The 26,424-nt window shown below is 49.1% G+C and overlaps 1 protein-coding gene across 3 annotated transcripts in view; it reads right to left on the bottom strand.

Annotated features, from left to right (window-relative positions):
• The window catches only part of AMN (amnion associated transmembrane protein), a 57,444-nt gene extending 42,663 nt beyond the window's left edge, over positions 1–14,781 (bottom strand). The window contains exons 1-2 of one of the 3 annotated variants that reach the window (XM_067555023.1): positions 14,679–14,781; positions 12,414–12,569 (exon numbers count right to left, since the gene is read on the bottom strand). In XM_067555023.1, the coding sequence (XP_067411124.1) occupies positions 12,414–12,444 (31 nt within the window). In that variant the 5' untranslated portion in view covers positions 12,445–12,569; positions 14,679–14,781. Of the gene's footprint in view, positions 1–5,135; positions 5,250–12,413; positions 12,570–14,427; positions 14,600–14,678 lie in introns of those variants that run through there. The other 2 variants (XM_067555022.1, XM_067555021.1) reach the window with 2 other exon arrangements.
• Between the last annotated feature and the right edge of the window lie 11,643 nt (positions 14,782–26,424).

The raw sequence follows: 26,424 nt of genomic DNA on the forward strand, positions 1-26,424 counted from the left end.
ATGAGCAAAAATGTATCATAGCCTCTGTGTGTGTGTGAGAGAGAGAGAGAGAGAGAGAAAAATTAAGCAAAGTCAAAATCCTCCCTCCCAATATTCAGTGAGCGCAGGGGACATCTTCAATGCTGTGATTAACATGCAGCTGTGGATCGTCAATGGCTGAGAGAGAAGCACTGTCTGTGCATGTACAGGGCCTCCTGGTGGTAAATTCGCATGTTGTACTACCAGATACTGGTGTATTACATTTAATTAACCCATTGTACTAGGAACTGTACAAACACAAAGACAGTCCGTGTCCCATGGCCTATGATTTAACAATATGGAAGGTGTGAATAAACAGACAAGCAATGTGGAGGGGAGGGTGAGGCCAAGATAACAGAAGAGGGAGATGTGCTTGCCACAGCGGTCAAAACAGTCACAGGTGATCACCAGCCAAACCAGGTGAAAATGAAGTTTGTCTTATCAGGCATGTATATAAATGGGGTTCACCTAATAATTCAGACTGGGCAGTTCTGCATGTATCTACTGTCGGATCCTATCTGACCCACTGGGTCCTCAACTTTCGAATTGCTGAAAACCCAAGACCCCTGCCCCGCCCCCTGTTCCGCTCCTCCCCTGAGGCCCCGCCCTGTTCACTCCTCTCCCTCCTCCTTCTGTCATTCGCTCTCCACCCCCCCCCCCCCCCATTGCTCACTGCCCCCTCCCCCAGGACTCCCCTGCAGCCCGCAGAGCCGGGCTGGGAGGAGCTGATGCAGAGCTGCCTGCCTGCCCAATCGGGGCACAGCGGGGCAGAGGAGGGGTCTGTCCCCAGAGTGAGGGGCTGAGGTGGGGAAACTGGGGCAGGCCGGTCAGTCCCCAGAGTGAGGGGCTGGAGGGGGGAATCTGGGGCTCAGTGGAAGACAGCGGGGGGTCAGTCCCCAGAGTGAGGGGCCGGAGTGTGGAAATCAGGGCACAGTGGGACGGGGGGGTCGGTCCCCAGAGTGAGTGGCCAGGGTGGGAGCAATCAGGGCACAGCAAGATGGGGGGGGGGGGGGTTGGTCCCCAGAGCGAGGGGGGCAGGGTTGCCAAGGATCCAGTTTTCAACCAGAAAGTCTGGTCAAAAAGAGAATCTGACAATGTCTGGGTATCCATCGCAACCAGTGGGAAGATCAGCAGCGGCTGCTGGAGCCTGGAGGAGCTGCTCTGGTTAGCTGCTGATGGAGAGCAGTGGCTGGCTGGCTCTCAGACCAGCTCCAGCCTCTCCGGCAGAGAGGGAGGTACTGGCTCCAGCTGCCCAGGGGGATCCTGTCCGCCCCACCTACGCCCAACAGTGTCCTGACTGCCCCCGCCCCACCCTCTCACTCTGGGGACAGACTCCCCCCCACCCAACTGTGCCCCTGCCTCAGCCCATGCACCAGGGACCAACCCCCATCTCTGCCTCACTGTGTCAAAAACTGTTCACCTGGCAACCTTACCCACTGTACATCTGTGACCCAGAGCACTGAATTGGGTTCATCCTTGCCAGGGGATTGGCTCACATTGTTTGATCCTGCAAGAATTTGGTGTCTTCTTGACATTCTTACCGTCCCTCTTCTCAACCACTTCCCTCCCCCCCATATTTTTAAACACTCCCTCTCTGCTGTAGACACAGGCACAAACATTTGCTCTGTCATATAACCCCTCAATCAGCCAGCAGAAGTCACTCATGCAGCAATATGAGTCTCTCAGGCCTTGTCCACTAGCACTTTATGCCGGCAAAACTTTTGTCGCTCAGAGGTGTGAAAAAAACGTAAGTTTTGCCGGTATAAGCGCTAGGGTGGACAGTGCTATATTGGTGGGAGATGCTCTCCCGCTGACATAGCTACTGCTGCTCGTTTAGGTGGTTTTGTTATACTGGCAGGAGCGCTCTCTCCCATTGACACAGCACAGCTACACAAGTGCTTATGCCAACAAAATTTATGTCACTCGGGGGGGGGTGTTTTTTCACACCCCTGCGCAACAAAAGTTTGCCGGCATAAATGCTACAGTAGACAAGGCCTCACTCTGTCCCTGCCCCTCTGTCTGTCTGTTGTGGATTGAGAGGATGAGTTTCAGGAATGATGGTTAAAGTTAGGACCCCCCCTGCCTACCCAACAGTACTAATGCGGATCTTTTAATGATAAACATGGGACATGTTTAGAAAGTGAACCTCACTGCAGAAATTAGCATGATCACATGGGAGCATCTGTCATAGTAAAGGTTACAAGATAGGAATGGAAACTGTTGCCTGGTTTTGCACAACATTTTTGAAATATTCACCTTGGGCACTAACATTTCCCAAGCTTGGTCTTTGTCTGAATATGTAACTTATTCAACTGAGTAAAATGGTTTCAATCAGATGAGTTACCCGAGATTAAAAAGACATTGCACTTTTTTCACTGTTAAAAAGTCTAACCACTTTTTTAAGAGATAGCTAACGGCAGCTGTGCCATTACTTACTTCATGTGGTGTGGGGAGTGTTAAAATGAATGCTATGAATGATGGGGAAGAGACTCTTTAAGCATGCTAAGTGGGGATCTGCTGAGATTTTAGCAGCACCTAGTAATGATCGCTTTTGTAATGTAGTTGCACATTCTCTCTGTTTGGCCTGGCCGGGGTGCTTGTTGGGACAATCACTGCATATGGCCATGTGCAAAATAGGGAGAAAGGGGTATTTTTAAAATATGTAACTCCTGCCACCCCAAAAAGCAGCATAGTGTAGACAGGGCAGTTGTAGTTTTAACTGGTAGAGGTTTAAACCTTAGTGGGGAACCTCAGGAGGCAAACTGGGGATAATCCTAGGCAGTACCTCCAACAGCAATGTGTTAAAATAACATATTTTGCAGAGTGAAGACAAGGCCTTACAATGAGGTTGTGATGGTCTTACTGAAACACACAGCAAAACAAAGCAACCACGAACAAACAAACCCCCCCCCCCTGCTTCTCCTTTAATATTAGGGACTGAAGTTCATAGCAAGCTTTTTCCAAAATTTCTATTGCATTCTGCACATTCTTATCCTTTTATGACACAAAGGCCCATTGGTACAACTAGCAAAGGTTCACTGTTCTTTACAAGCAACTCCTGTCTCAGACCTGAGAAACTCACTACACCTAATCCCCCACTCTCATGGTATCTATCCATGAGAAGTAGCATGTGAGGTCTCTACTGACAGCTTGTAATTTCCCAATTCTCACAATCATTGTGGGGTCTATGTGTACGGGTAATGTTTAAGGAATTACATAACTATATTGAAAACTATGCCTTGTGGTCCTGTAGTATGTTTGTCACTAAGGAATCCGTGTCTTGGTGATGATGGGCCATTCAAATGGCAAGGAGTTGTCACCCCACTCTGGTCAGCTGGTGATGTAATGCAAGGTTCAGTTGTCTATCCTTGCCCCAGCCCACAGCAGTCAATGGAAAACCATTGAAGACAATTGCCAATTATTGAAACCACTTGGAGATAAAAGGAACGTTACAAGAGACCAGGTATCTCCCGGTCTCTGACTAGAGATGACAGAGACAGACCTCAGCATGCAGGGTGGCGCAAGATATTGTCCCCATTCACAGAGGAGACATCTTGTTGCGTGGGGGTGTTTCATGAACGTTTGGATCCTGGTTCCTGGGAAGCCAGCCAGCTCTGCAACCGACTGAACTTTGCGGGGGAACTTACTTTATTAGTTAGGAGAGGTGTCTATTCATAAATGGAGGCCATAGTTCGCATTTTGTGATTTTGTTTTATATTATAACCACTTGTTTCCAGTTCTCTCTCTCTCTCTGGTTTCCAGTGGAACCTCTATTCTTTATTAAATGACCTTTCTTTTGTCTTATTGTAAGAGCTCACAAGTGCTGTGTGTTACACAGGTGCAGTGATTTAAGGTAAAACTGGTAAACCGGGGTACATTGCTCTTTTGGGTGCAGAGGATCTGGGATTTCTATGAGTAACCAGTGTCAGAAGCTGTATCTCAGTGGGGAATGCTTCAAGGGGACTCAGGCACTGTAGTGCATGTTTTGTTAATCTGCAAGACAAGACGGGGCTGGCATAGCCCAGAGGAGTGAGCGTGAGTGGCTGGCATGCTGGGGGTGTTAAGGGGCTAACACCCAGCTAGCACAGGCATGACCCCCTCAGGCTGGATGCAGGGAAGTAAGAAGATGGCTCACAGTCCTGGGCACGCAAGAACTGTCACACCTTCATTACAATTAAAATGTTTCTGTCCTTTACATGGTGAAGGCTGCTTCATAAACAGATTTGCGGTTGCCCTGCTAACCCAGCCTTGCAGTGAAGGGTTTCCAGCCACAGCAGCAGTAATCCAGAGAATTCACCTGCCCTTCAATGCAGTGTTGCAATGCAATGCCTACATTACAAAGCCCCAGGTTCAACAAGGGGCTTACCCACATGTCTGACTTAAAGCAAGAAAAGAAAAAAGCCATGCTACAACTGCACAGTTAAAATCCCCAGGAGTCAGGAAAGGAAAGGTTAAAGTTCCAACAGAATGTATAACTTGGCTCCACTGAACATATGGTTTTCTGGCTATATGTAGCTTACACTAGGAAATGTACACTACACAGTCCCATAAAACATCAGGCATACCTTCAAGCAAGAATCCTCAAGGGGGTAAATTGGCATAGTTTCTTTGCTTCCAACAAAGAAAGGCTGAATTACACCAGCTGAGAATCTGGCCCCAGATTGTGCAATGCAGGCAAGTTAACCTAACTGTTGCAGCCTCAGTTTATGCAGTTCCCGTTTTTAACTGTGCACCGCAGTGCTGCATTAATGCACCTTTTGCATCTACATCAACATCACTTCGCGATTTAATCAGCCCTTTCGCCCAGGAATCATGGTCTCTGAATGTTAAACACACTTGCATATTCAATAGACGATGGCTCTCTACGGGCTTAAAAAAAAAAAAAAAAAAAAAGCAGAGAAACCCAAGTAGCAGAGGTGCAGTTAACAGGAGATACAAATCACAGCCCACCCGCTCCTTCTTTGTCCATTTGGAAATGAGTTTTTGCACTTGCGTTAGAAATACGTCACCAAGTACAGCGTCCGTGGCTTTGGTCCACATTATTGCCTAAAGCCTGAAATGGGAAAAGCCATTTTGCCCTCATTCCCCATTCTCTGACCGTTCCTGTCATTACTCACCAAGGAGCTGCATGAAAAGGAGGAGGAAAAACAGACCCTTCATTTTGCAGTTCACTGCTAGCACATTCCTTCCCAGCCCTCTTGCGAACTTTGAACTAGCCAGTGTCACATGATGCTTCATATACTTGAAAATCTGTAGGGGAGCAGAAGCAGGGAGGAAAGATTGGTGAACTATTAAGCTCTGGGCTATAGCTCATTTACATGGAGACTTGTGCAGTCTCAGAGGCCAGGTTATTTTCAACATCTCCTCAAAGCTCCCTGATTTTTTCACAGTTTTGCTTTAACCTGCATGGAGTGTGGTGTAATAGTTAGAGCAGGGGGATAGGGCCTCAGGGCTCCACAGTTCCAGTCTCAGCTCCACGCTGCCTTGTTGTAGGCTCTTTGGCAAGTCATCTCTCTATGCCTCGATTTCCCCACCTGTATTTGCCCGCCTTCCGGTGATTGAAGATTCTTCGGCTGTCTGTATAGCGCTTTGAAGAGGTAAAGCACCATACAAGTGCTAAGTGTTCTTACTGGATATCATTCGCCACACCGAAACGCCTCTTATCTTATGATTCCTAATAGTAGTGTCAATGTGTTTTCAATTAGTATTCTTGGAAGAAAGCAGCTCACAGAAATAACTTGTAATTGTACTTCGCACACCAACTGATTTTCTCATTATCTGCACAGTTATGGCTCCTTTTCTATCCCAGCACAGTTTGGGCCAGGCTGTCAAGGGTCAAAGGGAGTAATGGGCAGTAATATGAACAAATGTAGGAGGAGGACCATATTTCCTCACAACAATTTGTCTCTCTCTGAATGCCCTAGAAGGCAAAAAGCACATACAATCCCAGAGAGGCAGACGGAGAATTCCCGGCTATTGCCTGCTTCAGCTATTCTTCACCTACGCTCTCCCAGCTTCACCACTCAGCAGCCACTTCCCAGCGACCTCCCCTCGCACCCGGTCTGCCTCTGGCTTGAGGAAACTCTGATGCTTAGGGTCAGTGAGTCTGCATCGGGGTGGGGGGGGGGGTGATGGGGAGTCTCAGGATGACTACATGTAAGGGTCTGGGTTAAGGTGGGTGCAAGGAGATGCCCTGCGTCTGTCAGAGGGTCTTGGTTGCTGTGTGTCTCTGCGCTGAACTATTGACATGCATATGTCTGTGGGACTGTGGTAGGTATGCACAGGCTCCATCACGGTTTCTGTCAGTGGGTCTGTGATGGGGGGTATATGAGGGTATGTGCTACTATGGATCTTGATCAGTTGGTGTGTATGAATGGGCACGCGGGAACATGTGTACTTGTCTGTATGGGGGTGTGTGTAGGAGGATCTGTTGGTGTGGCAGGTTAAATTGGGAAGGGAACGTCTGTGCCATGGCGTGCGTCAGTGAGTGGGGGTGGGAGGTCTGTGTCAGGGCATGTGTCAGCGTGTCAGACAGTGGGTGGAGGTGGGAGGTCTGCGTCAGGGCATGTGTGTGTCAGCATGTCTGCCTGTGTGTCTGTGTCAGGCTGTGCATCAATATGGCTGGTTGTGGGACGAGGGCCATGTGTCAACGTATCTTCTGTGGATTGAGGTCCCTAGCAGGCCGTTCATCAGCATGTCCGGCTGTGGGCAGGATGAGCTCCAGCAGGCTGTGCATAGGCATGTCTGCTGTGGGATAGGTCCCTGTCAGGCCACGTGTCAGGGTGTCCAGCTGTGGGTGGGATGAGGTCCATGTCAGGCCATGCGTGGACGTGTCTGCTATGCGATGAGGTCCTTGTCAGGCCCTGTGTCACCATGTCCAGCTGGGGGATGAGGTCCCTGTCAGGGTGTGTGTTTGGGTATTTGTGCGCTACATCACAGTTCTGGACGTCCACTTCAACCCAAGGCCTTATCTTCACGAGTGGACATGCCACAGTGGCTGTGTCCAAGACTTGCGCTGGTGCTGGCTATGCCAGTTTGCTGCTTTCTTTCCTCTCCTGGGGGAAGATTTGTGGGAAATCTGTCTCTCTCTCCTCCGCCGCCCTCCTCTTCAGCTATATGAAGCCCTCAGAAATATTCCTCGTTCTTGTGAATCTAGATGAAGTGCTATGAAACAGGTCTGGGAGCCACATCAGCTGCAGCAGCATGCACTGCTTCCTCTCACACGCACCAGCTCTGCAGCCGCCTTCTGCTTCGGTGGCTAAGAGCAGCTAATCTGGGCCACGCTCCACTGCCACTAAACTTGGGAGCATTTCCATTGATCCCACTTCCTGACAGCATCCCCCGGATCCTTGGCAAACCCTTCACTAGCCACGCAAAAGGGACACGTCCCTAACCAAGCAAAAACATATAGGAAATTGGGGGTGAGGGAAGCACAGGGCTCATGCCCTCCCTTCCCCTATGGCAGATCAGCTCAGTAGCTGGAAAGAAGAGGAGGTGCCTGTGCACATCTGAGAACAAAGAATGTAGGCCATACTTAAGATGTGGGAAGCAGTAACTCGGAAAAAACCTCGGGATTCATGGTGGATGTAAAGGAGTGGCCTCCTGCCTGGCGCCCCCTTGCAGCCTTGGGACAGCCCTGCAAGTGGCCCCTCACCTCAGTTTCCCTCTTGGGGCCCTGGTAACTCCATGCAAGCTTGTCATCTACTCCATCAACATAGTTTATTAACAAAACATAGTGCAAATCGTCCACAACCAAAGCCCCAAAACATAGTCCAATATCACTCCAGGGCATACAGCCCTTGTTCTCACCATACCCTAGTGTCTTCCATCTCAGACAAGCTCCTTGTCTGTCCTCCTCTGCCCACCACTGGGACAGCCACTCCAGCCTTTCCTTCTGGGGTGCAATTCTGCTCTTCCCAGCGGGAACTCCCACAGCCTTTCTGCTGGGAGCATCTCACTCCCCCTGGCCCTCACCGTGCCTCAGAGTCAAGCTCTCCAGCAAGCAGAAGTCAGCGGTCGAACTCCTCCGCTGCTCCCCCTGCCTTCAACCCTCTCTGGCCTTCAGCTTTGGCTCGTGGCTTAGAGCTAGTCAGCCTCTCCCTCTGCTGCTCCTCCTGCCTTCAGCCCTCTCCAGCCACCAGACCTTCCGCCCGCTCCCAGGAAGCACCTTCTGTGTCCGGCAGCTCTCGTCTCCTGACTAATTCAGTCGGTTCTGACTCCTGATGGACGCTCTACAGCCCTCAGGTGCTGCTCCACCCCCTTAGCTGGCCCAACGGGGAGCACCTAGACTGGAACAAGAGAGCTGAGCCCAGTTTTAATGGGCCAGCTGCCCTGCTACAATGGATCATCAGCTCACGGTGAGCTCCCAGTGCAATGCTGGGGCCACAAGGGTTAATGTGGTCCTTGGATAGATAAAGAGGGACTATCAAGTAGGAATAAAGAGGCTTGTAAGCGTGGGGCCTAGCCCAGCAGGGGAGGTGCTGCTTTTCCTTGGGCCCAGGCTCCGAGAAAGGCCACAGTGCCTTGGTCTACGGCGGGAAAAAACTAGCATTTAGTGGGTCTGTAGCCCCCAGCCCTCAAGCGCTGACTGGTTTAGCCACAGCCTCAGCCAAACTATGTTCGGCTGTCCCTGGGCTACTTCCTCCCACCCTGTACCCGGGTACCTGCAGCCAGGCGTCTTCCTCCTGGTCGCTGGGGTAGACAGCGAGCGGGAGCCCCACGAGTCCCAAACCGTTGAGAGGTCCGGAAACTCCTCAGGGTGGTCAGCGGAGGGCAGCTCCTCCCGGTCCCAGGATCCCAGCGGGTCCTCCAGCATACTGGGCTCAGGCAGCTCCAGTCGGTCCCTGGCGTCAGGCAGCTCCTCCAGGTCAGGGCCAGCCTCGGGGGGTTGCTCCCATTCAGTGGTCTCGGGTAGCTCTTCCCAGCTACTAGGACCCAGCGGCCCTATCCAGTCACTCGGGCCTGGCAGCCCAGGCAGGCTCTGGTCAGTGGGGCGGTTGCACCGCAGGGCCTGGGTCAGGGTCAGGCCAGACCACAGCCTCGGGGAAGGCACGTCTGTCTCCGGCAGCAGCCTTCCCCTGACTGAGCTGCTAGGCCGGCCTTTTAAGCTTCCCTTCCCTGTCCTGGCTCCGCCCCTTTTCTCCCAGGGTATTCCGCCGGCAGGGCCTTGTTCTGCCCATCAGGGGGGTTTTGCAGAGCCTTGATCTGCCCAGCAGGGGGGGTGCAGCTTGTCCTTGGGCCCAGGTTCTGAGGAAGGCCACAATACCTCGGTATTTGGCACTGGTGCAACCTCTGCCAGAAAGCTGCGTCCAGTTCTGGTGTCCACAATTCAAGAAGGATGTCGAGAAATGGGAGACGAGCCAATGGACTGAATAAAAGATTGGAAAGCATGCCTTGTGGCAACAAGAGACTGGAGTTGCTCAAGCTATTTAGCTTCAGGTTAAAGGGTGACTTGATCACAGGCTCCAGGTACCTGTATGGGAAACAGAAATGGGATAACAGAGTGCTCTTCATTCTAGCAGAGAAAGGTATAACATGAGCCAATGGCTGAAAGAAGTTGGAGCCAGACAAATTCAGATTGGAAACGAGCTGCAAATGTTTAACCGTGACGTGAGAGTCATTAACCGTTGGAACAATTTACCAAGATTAATGACGGATTCTCCATCCCTGGAAAATATTAAATCAAGATGGGAGGTTTTTCTAAAAGATCTGTTCTAGTTCAAACAGGAATTAATTCAGGGAAGTTCTGTGGCCTGTGTCATGCAGGAGGTCAGACTAGATGACCACAGTGGTCCCTTCTGACCTTGCAATCTATGGATCTAAGGAACGGAAGGCAAGCAGCCAGTGGTATCCAATTGTTTCCTGTCCCCTCCCAGTGCCGGAGAGGAAAAAAGGGCTGGCCCAGGAACTTCAGAGCTTACATGCATGTGGTGCTCCAGGCTCTGCTTACTCTGTCTGTGCTGGAGGATGACCCCAGGCAGCAGGCGTCCTGAGAAGGGATCTCTCTGTCCTGTAGCCAACGCTTTCAAACAGGAGCCCAAAGTTAGGCTTCTAAGACAATGTCTCGGTGTCTGTGTCGCTGACGCGATGTCTGCCACCAGCAGCTGCCGTTGATTTCAAAGGGAGCTGCGTGCTCAGCACCGTGGAAATTCAGACCACTTTCATTCGATGTAACAAGAAAGTCAAGTGGGCGCGGTGCTTAAATTACAGGTGCCTCCCCTGCTCACAGCCTCAGGATGTCTCTGCATTAGAGCAGACTAGGCTGGAGGTCTGAAAGGTAACAACCTGCCCATTTCTTACTAATGCATCCTGCAGCTCAGTGCGGCCTCCTCCCTCCTGACCAAGCACAGCACAGGTAGCAGCAGCACAATCTTTCCCACGCTGCCATGTGCCCATGTGCCTCGGCCCTGAGGTGGAGGGACTATCCCCACTGCAGATGAAAGGGGCAGTGATCCAGTGGTTCCCAGCGACCCAGTAGCTTCCAGCCGAGATCACTTCCAGCGGTGGCTGTGTGTCGTGGGCACCTATCTGCTAGCAGTGGGACTGAGACAGTCAGGACCTTTCCCACAGAGCCAGAGGAGCGCTGAAGAAAGTGGTGGCATCTGGGGCCATGGGCAGGTCTGGCTAATGCTGCAGAAATCGTTTTAGGAGCTGACGCAGTTTTAAAGAAAAACCGCACACACGCAAAATGATGTCAGTCAAAGCCCCTGCAAAAAACACACTAGAAAGGGACTTTCTCAAAGGGCCTGGTCCTCAGCTGGGATTAATCAGGGAGCTCCACTGCAGTCGCTCTTCAGAGACTTTCTCCCTGCCCCCAGAGAGCTGAGCTAAGCTATCGTATTAAACAGGGTATGTAGACTAACTCCTTCAGCTCCCCACCACTCCCTACTCCCCTTCCCCCACAGACCTTCCAGTGAAAGGGAGGGGAAGATGAGGACCTCCACGGAGCCACCTTTCCTGAGTCAGGGAGAAGGAAGAGGAATGTAGCCTGCGAACCTTGCAAGACAACAGCCACCTGGCTGGATGCTGGCCGAGCCCATAGCAGTGTTTTCCATGAGGTGGACTGGCTGCAAAGAGATGTCCCTCACTCATTACCAGTCACAAATCCAACCCTGGGGGATCTTTAGATTAATGCTGGCGAGCAGTAAAATCCCCTGTATTTTCATAGGCGCACAGAATTGGGCAGGATGGAAGGAAAGGAAAGTTCAGCCATAAAAGATTCAGGAAAGACAGATTGCTTAAGTACAAAGGCAAGCAAATCATGGTCATACGGGGCTACAGGTTTCGCCTCGGTTTTGGCATCATCATTTGGCTGCCAGCATGTGAACAGTTCTGTCCAGTGCATCCTCAGAAACCAAACAAATCCCTCAATAAAAATGAGCAGGCAGGTTGCATGTGTGCCCGGGGACACAGCGGTGTATACACAAAGCACACATAAGCCGGGAGGGTCAGCTTCCGGCCCAGTGCCGTTCGCTCAGCTGGAACGTACACAGCAGTCTGTCCCAAGGCAGCGATCATTCCCACAAAACACAGCAGAGCTGCTGCTTCCCAGCTGGCTCAGACTCAGCCTCTTCCCTGTTAATGTGAACCAGAAGAGAAGCATGAATCCACCGCATGTGCTCCCCATGGGCGCTATATTTTAATGGCTGCCCCACTCCCCTATGTCTGCGACTCAGAACAATAGCTATGGCCATTGCACATGAAAGAGAGTTGAGATTGTTTTTGTAATCTAGTTCATGAGCAGCTGTTGGTTGTCACCCTTCAGCAGTAGTGAGGGCCCAGAGACATGCCCCACTGGAGTCAGGAATTCTTCCACTGATTTCAGCAGTGCCAGGGCTTCACTCCCAAACAGGGAGTGGTCTAGGACATCAAGCACATGCTGCCTATAATATTCCACCACTTTGGCCAGAGATCTCAACAGGGGTGCTGCAATCCGCCCCTGCATGCAGAAGGGTGCATTCAGCATCATTTCAGGGTCCTAGCTCTTGATTCTGAAATCCCACAATAGGCTGGGGCCTAGTGATTTCAGAGACTGCCTCTCCCTCTGCAAGCCACTGCCTTCCCTGGGGATGTTTTGGTGGATGGAACCCCTCCTTTGGGACCAGGGCCTGGGCATGGGGGGGAATCAGAGGATGGGTATTCCGGGTGGAGGGCCCTCAGCTGTGCAGTTCCTCATTACCACAGGTGAGGAATGATAGCACAATGAAAGGTTCATCCCCCGTGCAAGCCTTCCCCTAGTAAAGGAGGGTGTGAACCAGATGGTAAGGCAGCCTGCTTCAATGGGCAGACCACTGGCCTGGGAGTCAGGAGAACTAGGTTCAGTTCCTGCCTCTGACCTTGGGCAAATCGCTTCACTTTCTCCTTATGTAAACACTGAGGTAATGAAACTCACCCACCTCTGTGCAGGGCAGACAGCGCTTGGAGCATTGTTATTGTTTTCTTGGAACACAACCACCCCGAGGGAAGGAGCACACACGCAGACTCCTGGAGATTCACCTCCTTCCTTTGACAGAAATGACGCTGCTCTCACTTACGTATGTGGCACTTCAACACTGCTGAGAAACAGAAGGATGCATGAGAAATGTGAATTAGATAGATAGAAACACAGGTTAGACTGGTACGTGGTGCAGAAAGAGAGAAAAATAGATTAAGGAAATGAAAATCAATTGACAGAAATGAAAGCAGACAGCTCTATCTCCGGTGTTAACACCATGGTGCCCTTCACGTTTTCAACATGCGGGATGAATTTTGACTAACTAACTAACATCCCAGGAAGGCAGCAAAGGGGAGTAATCCCCATTTTACAGACTGGGCATCTCTCTCTCTCTCTCACTCACTCACACACACACGTCACCTGACATGCCAAAGGTCATGTTACAAATCAGTGGCGGAACCAAAAATACTATTGGCTTTAGCCATTAGACAAAGCTGCCTGTTAGAGAGTCAAGCGGGGGAATCCAATGACTTGATTGCTTTTCTGGCCAGTTTTCTGTCCTGTCTGATTCTGTCCAATTATACACCCAGAAATAAACTGTTGTACTGGTATTGGTCAGCAGAGAGAGTAGCACCACTGGAGTGGGAATAAAACCAGCTCTCCTGGACACTTCAACTAGCGCTGGGTCAGTTATGAAAACAGCTCTGTGACTATTGGTTAGCACTTCAAATTCATTTCAGACATGTTCATGCCCTTTTGCGGTCCCACTCTGGGAACATTCAAGCAAATGAGTTTCACAGCAGATACTGGTGAAGAGTGGTTAAGGGCACAGAAAAATTCTTATACAGAGAAAGGATGAAGATTGGGGCAGCTTACCCAAGAGTAGAGGCGAATGAGAGGGGTCACAGTACAGGCATACACAAGAATGACTGGTGTAGGGAAGGTAGAATTAGTCACCTTGTCTCAGAAAGACAAAGACACCGGGACATTCAACGAAACTGAAATTGTAGCAAGTTCAGAACTAGTAAAACTATTCCCTCTTCCCCCTCCCCCCCCTCCCCCCACACACACACACAATGCACAATTAGCTCATGGACCTCATTCCCCAAGATTTAACTGCTCAAGCGTTGGGGTGGTATCTAATAAATGTCTCCCGCAGGATTTCTTGCACCTTCCTCTGAAATTGCTGATACTGGCCACTATCACAATGATAGGGTCCTGGACTACACAGACCCTGGTTTGATCTAATATGGAAATTTCCATTGTAAATGGGGGGATGGTTCTGCTATTGTGGGGAACCTTCCTGGCTTATACACTACCATGGTGGAATTGGTTATCAAAAGGAGCTGAGTCTTTACTCCCACTCCCTTCACCCAGCGGCCTGCCTGACCACAAGGACCCTTCCTTCCGCTCTCCTGTGTGGCAGAGTCCTGGTAACTGTGACGAGGCTGGGCCCAGGATTCCTACGGGGCTCAACCCCCAATCTTGTCATGGTCCCTTAGAACAGGGGCTAGGGTGTTCCCACTCCAAGGTGCTCTCTCTGCACTGGAGGCTTCCCTGACCCCACTGATCATTACATATAGTTCAAGCAAATACAATTTATTAAACAGCCACCAAATTAAAAAATTAAGGAAAAAATGGGAAAAGTCAAAGGAAAACACCTAACGCCGCCTCGGGTTCATAGGGTCACCACAGACAGCGTCTCTGGTGTGTAAGGGACGTGCACAGTCTGTTCCTCACATATCCCAGCCTCCTGCCCAGGCCCTGGCCGTGCTGCAGAGAGTTGGACACTTGCTCTGGCAGCAGCCACACGCCTCAGGCGCTAGGTGGCAGGACCCTTCTCCCCAGCGTCGGCCCCCGTCAGGATCACGATCCCTCTCCCAGTCCAACCTCCAAAACCACTTGGCTGGTGGCATCACCTTACGGTGGGCACTGCCCAGGGTCCCCCTTTCTCTCTCTCCAGCTGATCACCGCACCTAGCTCCAGCCCCAGCTCCACTCTGCCTCCACTTCAGCTCCCTAGGCTGCTACTCTGGCCCCTCTGGTTCTGGCTGCTGTGGTTCGGCTCCCAGCACAGCTGCTCCCCGGGTGGCTCGTAGCTCTGGGTGTGGCTCTCTTCTTTGCTCAGCCCTGCTCTGCCCGGGGCAGCTCCAGCTCACATAGCAGACGGGACGCCCCTGGCCTTCTGACTCCCGCATTGGCCTGTCTACCCTGTCAATCAGGCTTACATGGAACATTGGACTCTCCCCACTGGCCCTGGTGTCTGTCCGTCTCAAGGTCCTGATTTCTCATCGGCACTTCCCCTGTCCTTTCGTACTGGGAGGGAGCCAACCAAAACCCCACTACGTTTCAGTAAGGGCCCAGCGGTCCCCTTACACTATGTTTGAAGTTACAGGCATAATAGTGGATTTTATATTTGCATGTTCAAGGCTTGGTGCTGGAAGCTTTTTTACTCTCAGCCAATCAGGGACAATACTATGGAACTCCTCTGGCCAATCACAACTAAGCAACACAGCGTGAATTTCAAGTATTCACCATCAACCTGTGGTGTAAAACGCTCTAAGAGATTCATCTAATAATGTGTCCATTTGAAGGACTCGCCCCTCTGCTCACAGACATTCCACGCACACAGAATGAGGCTAAGCTCATTGAATAAACAATTCCCTGGGAATTATTTGCTCAGTTCAGGCTGCTGCTATTAAGCCCCCAGCTTGCCCCAAAGTTGTGTTTTAAAAGCTCTTCATTCCTCTTGGAACCAAACACCAGTCTGACCTGTACCCTCAGGGATTAAAGATTGTGCTTTTCCCAGGCTCGCATTGATAGACCACAGGTGTTACTGGGGAGTTCCAGCCCACTTCGCTGAAACTTAACTAAAACTGAAAAAGAGGAGGGGGTCTTGTCTTCGCATACAGAGCTACAGTGGCGCAGCTGCACCAGTTTGTCCCATTGGCATAGTTTATCCACCACCCTGAGAGGCAGTAGCTATGTGGTGGGAAAGACTCTCCTGTCGACATAGCTCTGTCTACACCAGGGGAGGGGATAGCTCATAAAATCATAGAAGATTAGGATTGGAAGGGACCTCAGGAGGTCATCTAGTCCAACCCCCTGCTCAAAAATTCAAAACCTCAGCTAAATCATCCCAGCCAGGGCTTTGTCAAGCCACAGCTTAAAATCCTCTAGAGATGGAGATTCCACCACCTCCCTAGGTAACCCATTCCAGTGCTTCACCACCCTCCTAGTGAAAAACCTTTTCCTAATATTCAACTTAGACTTCCCCCACTGCAACTTGAGACCATTGAGACCATCCTTGTTCTGTCATCTACTACCATTGAGAACAGCCTAGCTCCATCCTCCCTGGAACCCCCTTTCAGGTAGTTGAAAGCTGATATCAAATCCCCCCTCATTCTTCTCTTCTGCATGTAAGCTGGTTGGACTGGGGGGGCATTTATTATATTATTTAACATCAGTGTGTCAAAATAATAATAATTCATATGAGATATGCCATGTCAGGTACTGTTACTTAGCACATTATAGCCTTTCTAAGATGATTATGTTTATGTGTTATATGTGTAATGGAAGTTATGGATATGTTTATCCAATTTTTTACAAACATTTGTAAGGGTTCAGTTAGCTCAGTAGTGGGTTGGATCTACTCTTACTGCATAATCTCTGCTTGTATTATGTGAACTTGCCAGTTGTGTCCTCTGTGCTAACAGGTATGGATAGATCTTTCTCCCCCCTGTCAGGCAGGTAACTTGCACTACCACACACACACACTAGCTAGTTCACTAGTTTTGCAAATTTTTAACTGTTACTCATTTCAAGTTTGGACTTGGTGTTAAAGAGATATCAACCATTCTCACTAGCACCTGGTAAAAAGGGTTCTGATGTTCTTTCATTGCCAGTCGCTGACTCCACATAGCATCAAATGTACCTGAGTCCACTAAGAGACTTCAAGATATATCCAAAGCATTTAGAGGTGAGAGTTTTTCTGCCACCCCCTGCATTCTCAAGAGATCAACTGCACATCTGTCTTTCTGTGTAGCTTCAGCTGCCCAGTCTTCCCTCTGAATCTGAGACACTATCTGTTCACTTACAGAGTTAGCATGGAGACAGTCATGTTCCAACATCATTGTCTCCCCAATATACTGACCAACACAGCCACTTGGTTACAAGGCTGTTTAAGCTTCCGAATAATTTCCACTCCATCTGGAACCTTTTCCAAGGTATCCATCCCAGATTTTTCTAAAACAAAGTCAGCAAATCCATCCACATGTGAAAAGCTCTGGCAGTTAGAAACTGACCCAAGTCTCTCAACATATAAACTGCTGCTTCCTGCTACAGTTGGATTCATCCTGAGCTAACTTAATCAAGTTTTACACCCTTCAGTTTTGGCAAACTGCTTGCAAAAGCTACTAGGAGGTTTTATTCCTTCAGGAGCATTTTTAGGCAACAATCCATTTTCCAAGGAAATGTTGTCTTTTCCCTCTTCAGCTAGAGGTTGCTCTAAAGAAACATTTTCCTGAGCCCTAACAGACTCTTTCTGGATTTTGGTTAAGTCCAGAAGCAACTCGGAGACAACTGGCACATCCTCAGTCAGCATAAGCTGAGAGCCACATTCTGGCTGCTTCTCAGACAGAAGATTGGAGACAAACTCTCCCTCAGCGGATAAACTGCTTTTCTTCACATTCAAACAATTTGAAATTGCCTCCCCTTTGTCCCAGCCCACATGACTGTTTCCAGCCAAAGTTTTGGAGATTGGGGTAGCTTCCTCCCTGGGCAAGTCATTACCACCAACAGACACAGGCTTAGGAACATTTCCTCCCTGGGTTTTAGTTGAATCCAGAACCACCTCTGGTACAACTGACAAATCCTCCATCAGCATAAGCTGAGAGGTACTTTCTGCCTGCTCCACAGACAGAACACTGGAGACCAACTCTCCCCCAGCAGATAAACTGCTGTTCTTACCAGACAAATACTTTGAACTTTCCTCCCCCTTGCCCCAGCCCTTGTGGCTGTTCACAGATAAACAGTGGGAGCGTGGGATGGCTTCCTTAAAAGGCAAAGTGCCACTCCCAACAGAAAAGCACTTGGAGACAGTTTCTCCCTCAGTAGATAAACGTCTTTTTTGAACAGACAAGCTGCTATTTTCCACAATCCCAAGGCTAGAGACACTCTCTTCCTTGTCACAGTACATCTGGCTAAATACAGACAACTGCTTATAGTCATGCACCCACCCTTCACAAACTTCCCTGTTGATTACAGGTAACACAGGAGATTTACATTTATACTCTTTCTTGGATTGGGTGACATTAGCCTGGTTACATATATTTACAATATCAGCATCAAACATATCAAAACTGCTATAAACTGGAAAGATTTTCTCCCAATCACTGTTAAGAGAAACTGGACTTCCAGGTGAGGTCAGACCTATTTTCTTTTCCAGGATCTGGAGTTGGATTCTGGCTTTTTCTTCTATTGCTTGGATTTCACGTTTACATTTGGAAATTCTTGCCTCAGATTCTAGTTTCAGCCTTCTGAGTTCCTGGGCTCTCTCCTCATCTTCTCTTTCTATCTCAGCCACCTTTTGTGGTGACAACAAGCGAAGTTCTGCCATTTCTTTCTCTTGCTGAAGATGTGGCTCTCTCTCAAGGCTTGCAGCTTAATTGCTTTATCTGATTGTGAATCACTCATCCTGACTAACTTTAATCTTTAACACTCTCAGTATCAAATTTTAAAATTTGGAATAGCGTGAGGTTCTGATCCAAAACCCAAATGTTCTGGTTCTGTGGATCCTGCCAACTATGCCATTGTGACTCGTCCGTGCCCAGGGTAGCCACCTGGAAATGCCAAGGTCAGGGCAGGCTGTAAAAGAAGAGCAGATTCTCCCAGCACTGGTGGGTGACACTGAAGTCAGACTTCCCAACCAGCCACAAACTGTGCTTCAGATTCCTCACACCGGTTATCAAGAAGTCAGAATAAAAATACACAGAGCCCCCTTTACTGCATTTCAGTCTCTAGCTCCCAATCAGCCACTAGGTCCAGTAAAGAGACCAGTTATTTAAAACGCTATGCTCTTTACCGAAAAGGTTTCTCCTGACCCCAAAGGGTCAGCCACAGTACCAGATCAATATAAGTTTGGATCTTACCCAAAATACCACGCTGCCAGCCAATCCTTTAGTGCGGCTGGGAGATGATAGAGACCATCGCCTCGAAACGTGGCTGAGGCAGGAAGGCTCTGGCCTGGGAAGCGTCCAATGTGGCCCCAATGAATTCTATATGCTGCTCTGGGGTTAATGTGGACTTCTGCTCGTTCCAGCCTGCTGCATGTGAAGCAAGTGAGGGTCACGCTCTCCTGCACTTGGAACCTGGACCTGCCCCTGATCAGCCAATCGTCCAGGTAAGGAAAAATTTGCACACCTTTTCATCTCAAGTGGGCTGCCACTACCGCCATGCATTTGGTGAACACCCTTGGAGTCGAAGAGAGGCCAAAAGGTAGGGCTGTAAATTGGTAGTGGGAGCCAGCCACCGTGAAGCAAAGAAAGTGCCTGTGGCTGGGGAGGATAGACACATGAAAGTATGCGTCCTTGAGGTGGAGGGTGGCTTACCAGTCTCCTGGATCCAGGGAAGGGATTATGGAGGCTAGGGAAACCATGCGAAACCTGAGTCATTTGACATATTTGTTTAGATGACACAGGTCTAATATGGGTCTTAGACCCCCCTTTGCCTTGGGGATGAGGAAGTGCCTCGACTAGAATCCCTTCCCCCTTTTGCCTTGAGGAACCACTTCCATCACTCCTCTGTTGAGAAGGGTGTCCACTTCCTGCAAGAGGAGTTGCTCATGAGAGGGGTCCCTGAAGAGGGACCTAGGGGGAAGGTTGTTGGGGGGGTGTAGAAGTAAACTGTAGGGCATAACCCCCTAAGACTATCCCAAGGACCTGCTGCCCTTAAAATGCTGATACATCTGTCCACCACCCTTGTTGGGCTCTGTTTAGATGAGAGTGAATTTTTCATCAGAACAGGCTAAACACAGATCTGCTGCCATTGTTAATACAATCAAAGGACAGCATTTCATTACCCCTGCAGTTAACACAAAAGTGATTTGTAACACAATACCAGACATATTGACCGTTTCCCATCATGCTCAGCACCTGGTGTGCTTATGCAGTATGCTGAGAACTCATGCAAATACAAAGCCTATGCAAATAAAATGTCCCCTCTCCCCCCTTTCAGCTGCTGGGCAGGAGGAGCGCCACTCAGACACTCAGCCCTTGCTTACATGAGTTTTCAGTTTCCTTTAATGACATTTAGCAGCTAGAAACAAGGAAGAATCAGCAACATGTGAGTAGCAAATGCTCCATGAACAACGGTTTGAGAACCATTACACTGGAGGTTGGACAAGACATTTCTTCAACTCATAGGGTGACTCACCTGAAGGAAAGGCACTGGGAGACACAACTAGGACACAATGGGAGAGAGACAGAGAGACTTTGATTAATGTCAAGCATGCCCCTGGTCCAATATTTATTTCCAGGAGTGCAACACTTCATTTGACTTCAGTGGGATCATGAAAGCCATGTGGATGGGATAATAACTTAAAAGTAGATTCTTTTGGAACAAGTTAGAACATTGACAATTGACCTGATGACAGTACAACACTCCCTCCCTTTGCAGGGAGGGATTACAGAATATTAAAGGGCTCTTCAAGCTAGCAGGAAATGGCATAACAAGATCCAGTGGGTATAAATTGAAGCCAGACCAATTCAAATTAGAAATAAGGTGCCTATTTTAAACAGTGGGAGTGATTAAGCACTGGAACAAACTACCAAGGGCAGTGATAGAGTCTGCATCTCTTGATGTCTCCAAACTAAGACTGGTTGCCTTTCTGGAAGATACGCATTAGCCAAACACAAATTACTGGTCTCAATGCAGGGGTAAATTTAAGGGCCTGTGTTATACAGATTAGATGCTCTAATGGTCCCGTCTGGCCTCACACTCCACGAGTCTATGAATATTCAGAGAAAAGTGAGACCCATTTTTCCCTTTTTCTGACGCCCTGTCACACATCACAGCAACTTAGATTCCTTTGGCCAATATTTTCAAAACTGGGCAACTAAAGTTAAGCTCCAAAATTCAAATTTCGGTGCTTAAATAAGTGGTCTGATTTTCAAGTGCTGAGCCCTCGGCATGATTAAAAATTCACCCACTTATTTAGGCACCTGCATTTGGATTAGACTTACTCATGACTCATCACAGCCCCTTACCAACTTGTAATTTACACCCTTCCCTTAAACTTCACCTTTGAATTTTGCCCATTGAGCGGCGCTTAAAGGAGCATGAAATGGTTTAACTCACATTCCAAAGGGCCAGCACAGAGCAAGCAAGAAAAGCAACTAAGGCACCATCTGCACTTAAAAGGGCTTCCAGTATAAATATACCAGTAAAGCTATACTGGCACACCCTCCTTGTGCAGACAGTTTTTATCAGCAAAACAAAGTCCTTTCGCCAGTGCGGTTTATACCAGTTGGTTAGTTCTCCTGGCGGGTGGATTGCGTAGAGGCCATGGAACACATTTTGTGCCTCTGAGTGAAATAAGCTATAACCAGCAAAAAACACTAGTGCTTTTGCTGGCGTAGCTATGATGGCAAAACAGTCAAAGCCCTAACCAACACAGCTAAGCTGGTAATACCTAGGTGTAGACCAGTCCTAACATGAGGTATAGGACTATATAAGTTGAAGAAGGCTACCTCCTACTATAATTTACACCTCCTTCAGCATCACAGGGTGTATGTTATTGTCTTAGACGCTCTCACCCTTTGGTAACTGGGTATAAATTTGACCTAGGAGAGTCTAAATGTCATGTCATCTCCAAATTTGGCCCTTGGTCAGCTCCTACGAAAAAAAATGTATGTTGAGCTATAACAGCACATATGGTTTGGGCCAGACACACCCAGACTACAGAGATTAGCTGAGGCAGTGGAGTTAACTGGCCCAAGACTCTGCTGGCCGCCTTGAAGGAAAAAAATACCAAACTGGCTAGTTTCACTCAGTCCCTCTTCAGGGCTGTGCCAGAACACACTGCAGCCTCAGCAAGTCCCAAGACCACCAAACAAGCATTTAAGCGTCCGCCTCATATTTTTGCAGTGGCTTGCGAGCATTTCTCAAACATCTCAAAGCAGGCAATAGACACTGCAGCTGGAGAGGGCGATGGAGTAGTAGACGCTGGTTATTGTTAGGGACACTCTTCAGATACAGCAGCTCTTACGATCTTTGCTGTTTCACATCGCTCCAGTAGAACCAATAGGCTTTGGGGGCACTAGCAGGGCGACGTTTACAGTGGGGCTAGCCTTCTTGAGAAAGGGGATTTGTAAACCTGCCAAACTGCTCTGGTTCTTGTTTTAAAAAGTAACTGGCAGGATATCATTCAAAACAGCAAATTGTATTGAACGTGTCTCCAAAATATTCTGGATTGTGCAATCAAAGCAAGCTTTTCAAAGACCAGAAAAGGGAAAAAGTGGGATTTCCCCCATATGCCAGTTGTCCCCAGACTTTTTACCTCCCACCCTCTTATTCCTGTCTGCGCCCCCTGCAACCCCCCAGCAGCTGGGTTTGGGAGTGGGGCCACAGTCAGGGCTGGGGGTTTCCTGCTTTCACCCCTTCAGCGGGGGCATCCCTGCCCTCAGCTCCAGGGTGGCAGGGGCTCCTATGTCCACCACAACATTCCTCTGTGAGCCCCCCCCCCCCCGCCCAGGGGGGGCACGCCCCACACTTTGAAGATCTCTGTTGTAGGCTGTCTTATCTTATTCAGTCCAATAGACAAAGTTTCACTAATGTGCAAGAATGGACTGGACGCTGCTGTGGTCAGTGCAGCCATCAGAGCACCACCCAGTGGGGTAGAACTGAAATGCACAATGAACTCAAGTTGAAAACAAACATTGTTTGAAAAACCAGTGGTGTATTGCGTCTCTTTCTCTTGTGACCACCAGATATAAACCCTGGCTCAGGGGTTATAAATGCTCTGAGCCTTCATCATAGGTAAAGGGGACTGATGGTGCGGTGAGGTGATTTTTGAATTTTTAAAAACCATTTGAAATGCCCTGGGAACTAACGGTACGTCTACACGAAGGGGTTGAGCTGAAGCTTTTTGAAGCATGTCAGGTATTCTCCCATTACGTGTCTCACTCCAATAGTGTGCACATGGCCCATCTGCTTCATGTGCATTGTGTGACCACATGGCACCGGTTAGCTGTGAACTGATGGAGGAGCATGCTCGGGGGGCGGAGGGGTATCCTACGGTCTTTTGTTTTGCTGTTGAACAGGTGCATCCTGGGTTTATTTTTGCTGTGATTGTGAGAAGCCAGGTTGCTTCAATTTTTTTTTTTTTTAAATCCTAGGCTTCCACTGTCTCCGCTCCATACATCTGTCTGAGGGGGGGCTCACGCCATTTTCAACTTGTTGTCAGCTGGCATGAACCCAGCAATGCCCTACACAGGTATGGCGATGAGCACAAATACACGCATGCGGCTTGGGCTGTACTACAGCAATCAAAGCTGGCCGCATTTGGCATTGGCCTTTGCCCATTGCACTACCGAGCAGATGATGTGGGAGCAGGAGAATAGGCTACAGCTGCAGCCGCTCCAGCAGCAGGCGAACATGTGGTGGCAGCAGGATGATGATGAGCTGGTGGAATTAGAGGACCAGATCCTGTCTCAGCTGTGTAGCATTCAGGGCTATTTCTGGGCCTGGGAAACCAGTGTGAATTGGTGGTAGAGGATTGTTCTGCAGCTGTGGGACAACTGTGGTAGCACGAGGATTTCAGGATGGGGAGGGCTACTGTTCTTGAGATCTGTGCAGAAGCGGCCCCAGCGCTTCAGCAACAACATACCAATCCATGGAGAAATGCGTCACCGTTACCATCTGGAAGCTGGCCACCCCAGCACATTACTGGGCTGTAGCCAAACAATTTGGCATGGTGAGATCAGCTGTTAGGGCCATTCTCATTCAGATCGGCAAGGGCATTGAAGAGGTACTCTCTAACCAGGTCCTGGAGCTGTGTAATGCTCAGGAGATAATTGATGGCTTTGCCCGCAAAGGGTTTCCAAACTGAATTGAGGCAACTGGTGGAACCCATGTGCCTATATTCTGTGCTCCCTCAGCAGGATGAAGAATTTATAAAACAGAAAACGGGTATTTCTTGCTGATGCTTCAAGGACTGATTGACCACTGCAGCAGGTTTACAGACATAAATGCAGGGTGGTCTGGAAGTGTCTATGATGCTAGGATCGTTCAGAACGTAGCTCTGTTTAAATTAATGGAGGCAGGACTTTTTGTCCCAGGTCCACGGTGAACATTAATGATGTGGCGGTTGGCCCAGTTATTCTGGGTGACTCAGCTTCTCCTCTGATAACCTGGTTAATGAAGCCAGACACAGGCTGCTTGGGTAGAAAGAACATTTGAACTGGTGCCTGAGTAGCTGCAGAGTGGGAGCTGAACGTGTGTTTGGTTGTTTGAAAGGCAGATGGCACTGCTTACAGACGAGGTTGGTTGGAAGTAGCAGGGGGAGAACCATTTAGAGCATTATAACTGCACATTGTGTTCCACACGATGTTTGTGAGAACAAGGGAAAAGCCTAAACAATGGGTAGGAAGCTGAGATACAGAGACGTCTGTGGTTCAAGCAGCCAGCAAGGCAATCCATAGAAAATGCTAACACCTGGGGAAATATTGTCAGGGGTGCCTATAGCGAGTCTCATGTCTGAACACGTGCAGCAATTAGCCTATGGAATAGGGGTTGGGACAGACACATTTGCAAGCACTAGGGTTCGTGCCTGGATGGTGGCATGGTCCCGCTGTAATTTTGTAAATTATTTCAGATTTAGGTAAAGGAGTTTCGGAGTTAAATGCAATGGTGACGCATAATGGAGGGCTTTTAAATGGTTTTTATTATGAATGAACAATAAGAAAAATGAAAATAATTGTAAATGGAAAAATACTATTTTTGTACTTGAAAGTACATTGCACTAAGCAATCTAGCCTGATCGACTATAAACACACCTCTCTTTAAAACTGTGCAAACGCAATTGAAAGTGCAACAATACTAACAGTGCAAACAGAACAATTTTTTTTTTGGGTGGTGGGGGGGTGCGGCAAGGGGAATTTACAGTGATAGGCAAGTATGCATCTTCCCTCCACCTTCTCTTGTGCACACCGGCTCTGGGCTTGAGTGGCACAGCTCAAAATTGTCAGAGGTGCTGCAGGACTCGAAACTGCTGGGTTCTCAGGATCCTGTGTTCTTGGTGCTGAGGGTGGTTCTGAGAGGGGAATGGATGCTCACAGCACTGCTGCAGGGGTATGGCAGAGAGGAGCAGCTGCTGGTCCAGTAGCCAGGGTTTGTCCAGGGACAGAAGAACATGGCTGAGTCCTAAATTATGGGCCTGCTGGACCTGCCGGCCTAGCAGTAGTGTGTTTTGGAGAAGAGCATTCTGGCTCAGGATAGCATCCACGAGTTGCCTCCACAACTTTTTTCATGCTCTCCTTGGCCATGGGAACACTGTCCTTGGCCACTGTCACAAGCTCCTGGGAGAGCTGCATTTCTTTCTCCCTTGTGGTTGTTAGGTTCTGCCTCCACCTCTCAACCACTCTGGTTTTCCTCAGCAAATATCTCACCCCTGAATCTTTTTTTTTTAACCCCTCAGGTTAACTGGCCTTTCAGCAGTAGATAGAAACCATCCTTAATGCTCTGGCCATTACAGGTGCTATGGCAGTATGGGAAAAAATAGTCACTTATTGTTCATATTCCAGACAGGCCACCATAGCATTTTTTATGATGTATATGTGACTTTACCTGCTTGAGACTCTTCCCACGTTGGTGGCACCTCATCGCTAGTAAGTAGTCTGCGTGTGAGAAGCATGCTGGAGGCTTTTTCTTATATAGGTGCCTATTACCCTCCCACCCTGTCCCAATTTTTCACACTTGCTATCTGGGCACCCTGGGGGGAGGGGTTGGAATTATGTTCCAAGTTTGTTTTGTATGTGTGCTGGAGGCGTTTCTGTGGTGTCAGGGAGGTGAGGCGAGTTGCGGGGGGCCAAGGGGAGAGGAGAGGAGAGGCTGGATAATAATCCCCTTTAGGATGTTCTGACTCTTGCTGACACGACGTTGAGGTTGAGTGACTAGGAGGCAGAGAACGGTCTTATTAAAAAAAGTCGAAGGACAGCTCCCCGAGATAAGTTATTCACCAGGATGGTTTTCCAGAAATGCTGCAGAAGTGGAAGGGGTTTGCAAGCGAGAGCCGGGGGGTGTGGAAGGGCCCGTTGTTATTCTTTGTAATGTCAGAAACAAAATCAAGAGATTTCTCAGCCTTAAATTCTGCTGTATCTCCCCCGCAGACATACAGAAAGTGCAGAGAAAAATATATAGGGTCCTGTAGTGACTGTGAACTACAACGTGTGTTACAGGGCACCTGTACCTCAGCAGAGACCACTACTGTCTATGCCTTCATGGGACATGCAGCGTACTTTTATACCTCATATAAACTGTGAACACTAACCACACTTTTTTGCCTGCAAGCCTTGTGCAAAATTCAACAGTTTATTGCACCAAGTGAATGCTTTTGTTATTGGGAGCTGCTGCGGGGGGCAGCAGGGGGGAGACCAGGTTGGGCAGCAGAGAGACTGAAGCTGCACCACGGGGGTGGTTGCCCTTCTGAGAGAGCAAAAGGAGTGGGTGGGTGGGTCTGCCAGTCAGGAGAGATGAGAGAAGGGGAAAGGAAAACAAGCAGATAGACAACGACCCTCCAGGCCATGGTCCTGAAAGCAGTCAGGTGTTGTGGCTTTAGCAGGTCGCAGAGGTAGATTGCCTGGTAGAGCTGCCACTGTTTTGGAAACTCGTTTGAGGGGACAAAATGGACAGTGTAGGCTGAGGTGGGGGCTGGACACTTAGAAGGGCTCCTCACTCACATCCACCTACAAGGGCTGA

The sequence above is a fragment of the Emydura macquarii genome, unplaced genomic scaffold, assembly GCF_026122565.2.
Source record: "Emydura macquarii macquarii isolate MOO-44397 ecotype Brisbane River unplaced genomic scaffold, CSIRO-AGI_Emac_v2 contig_1551, whole genome shotgun sequence".
NCBI lineage: Eukaryota > Metazoa > Chordata > Testudines > Chelidae > Emydura > Emydura macquarii.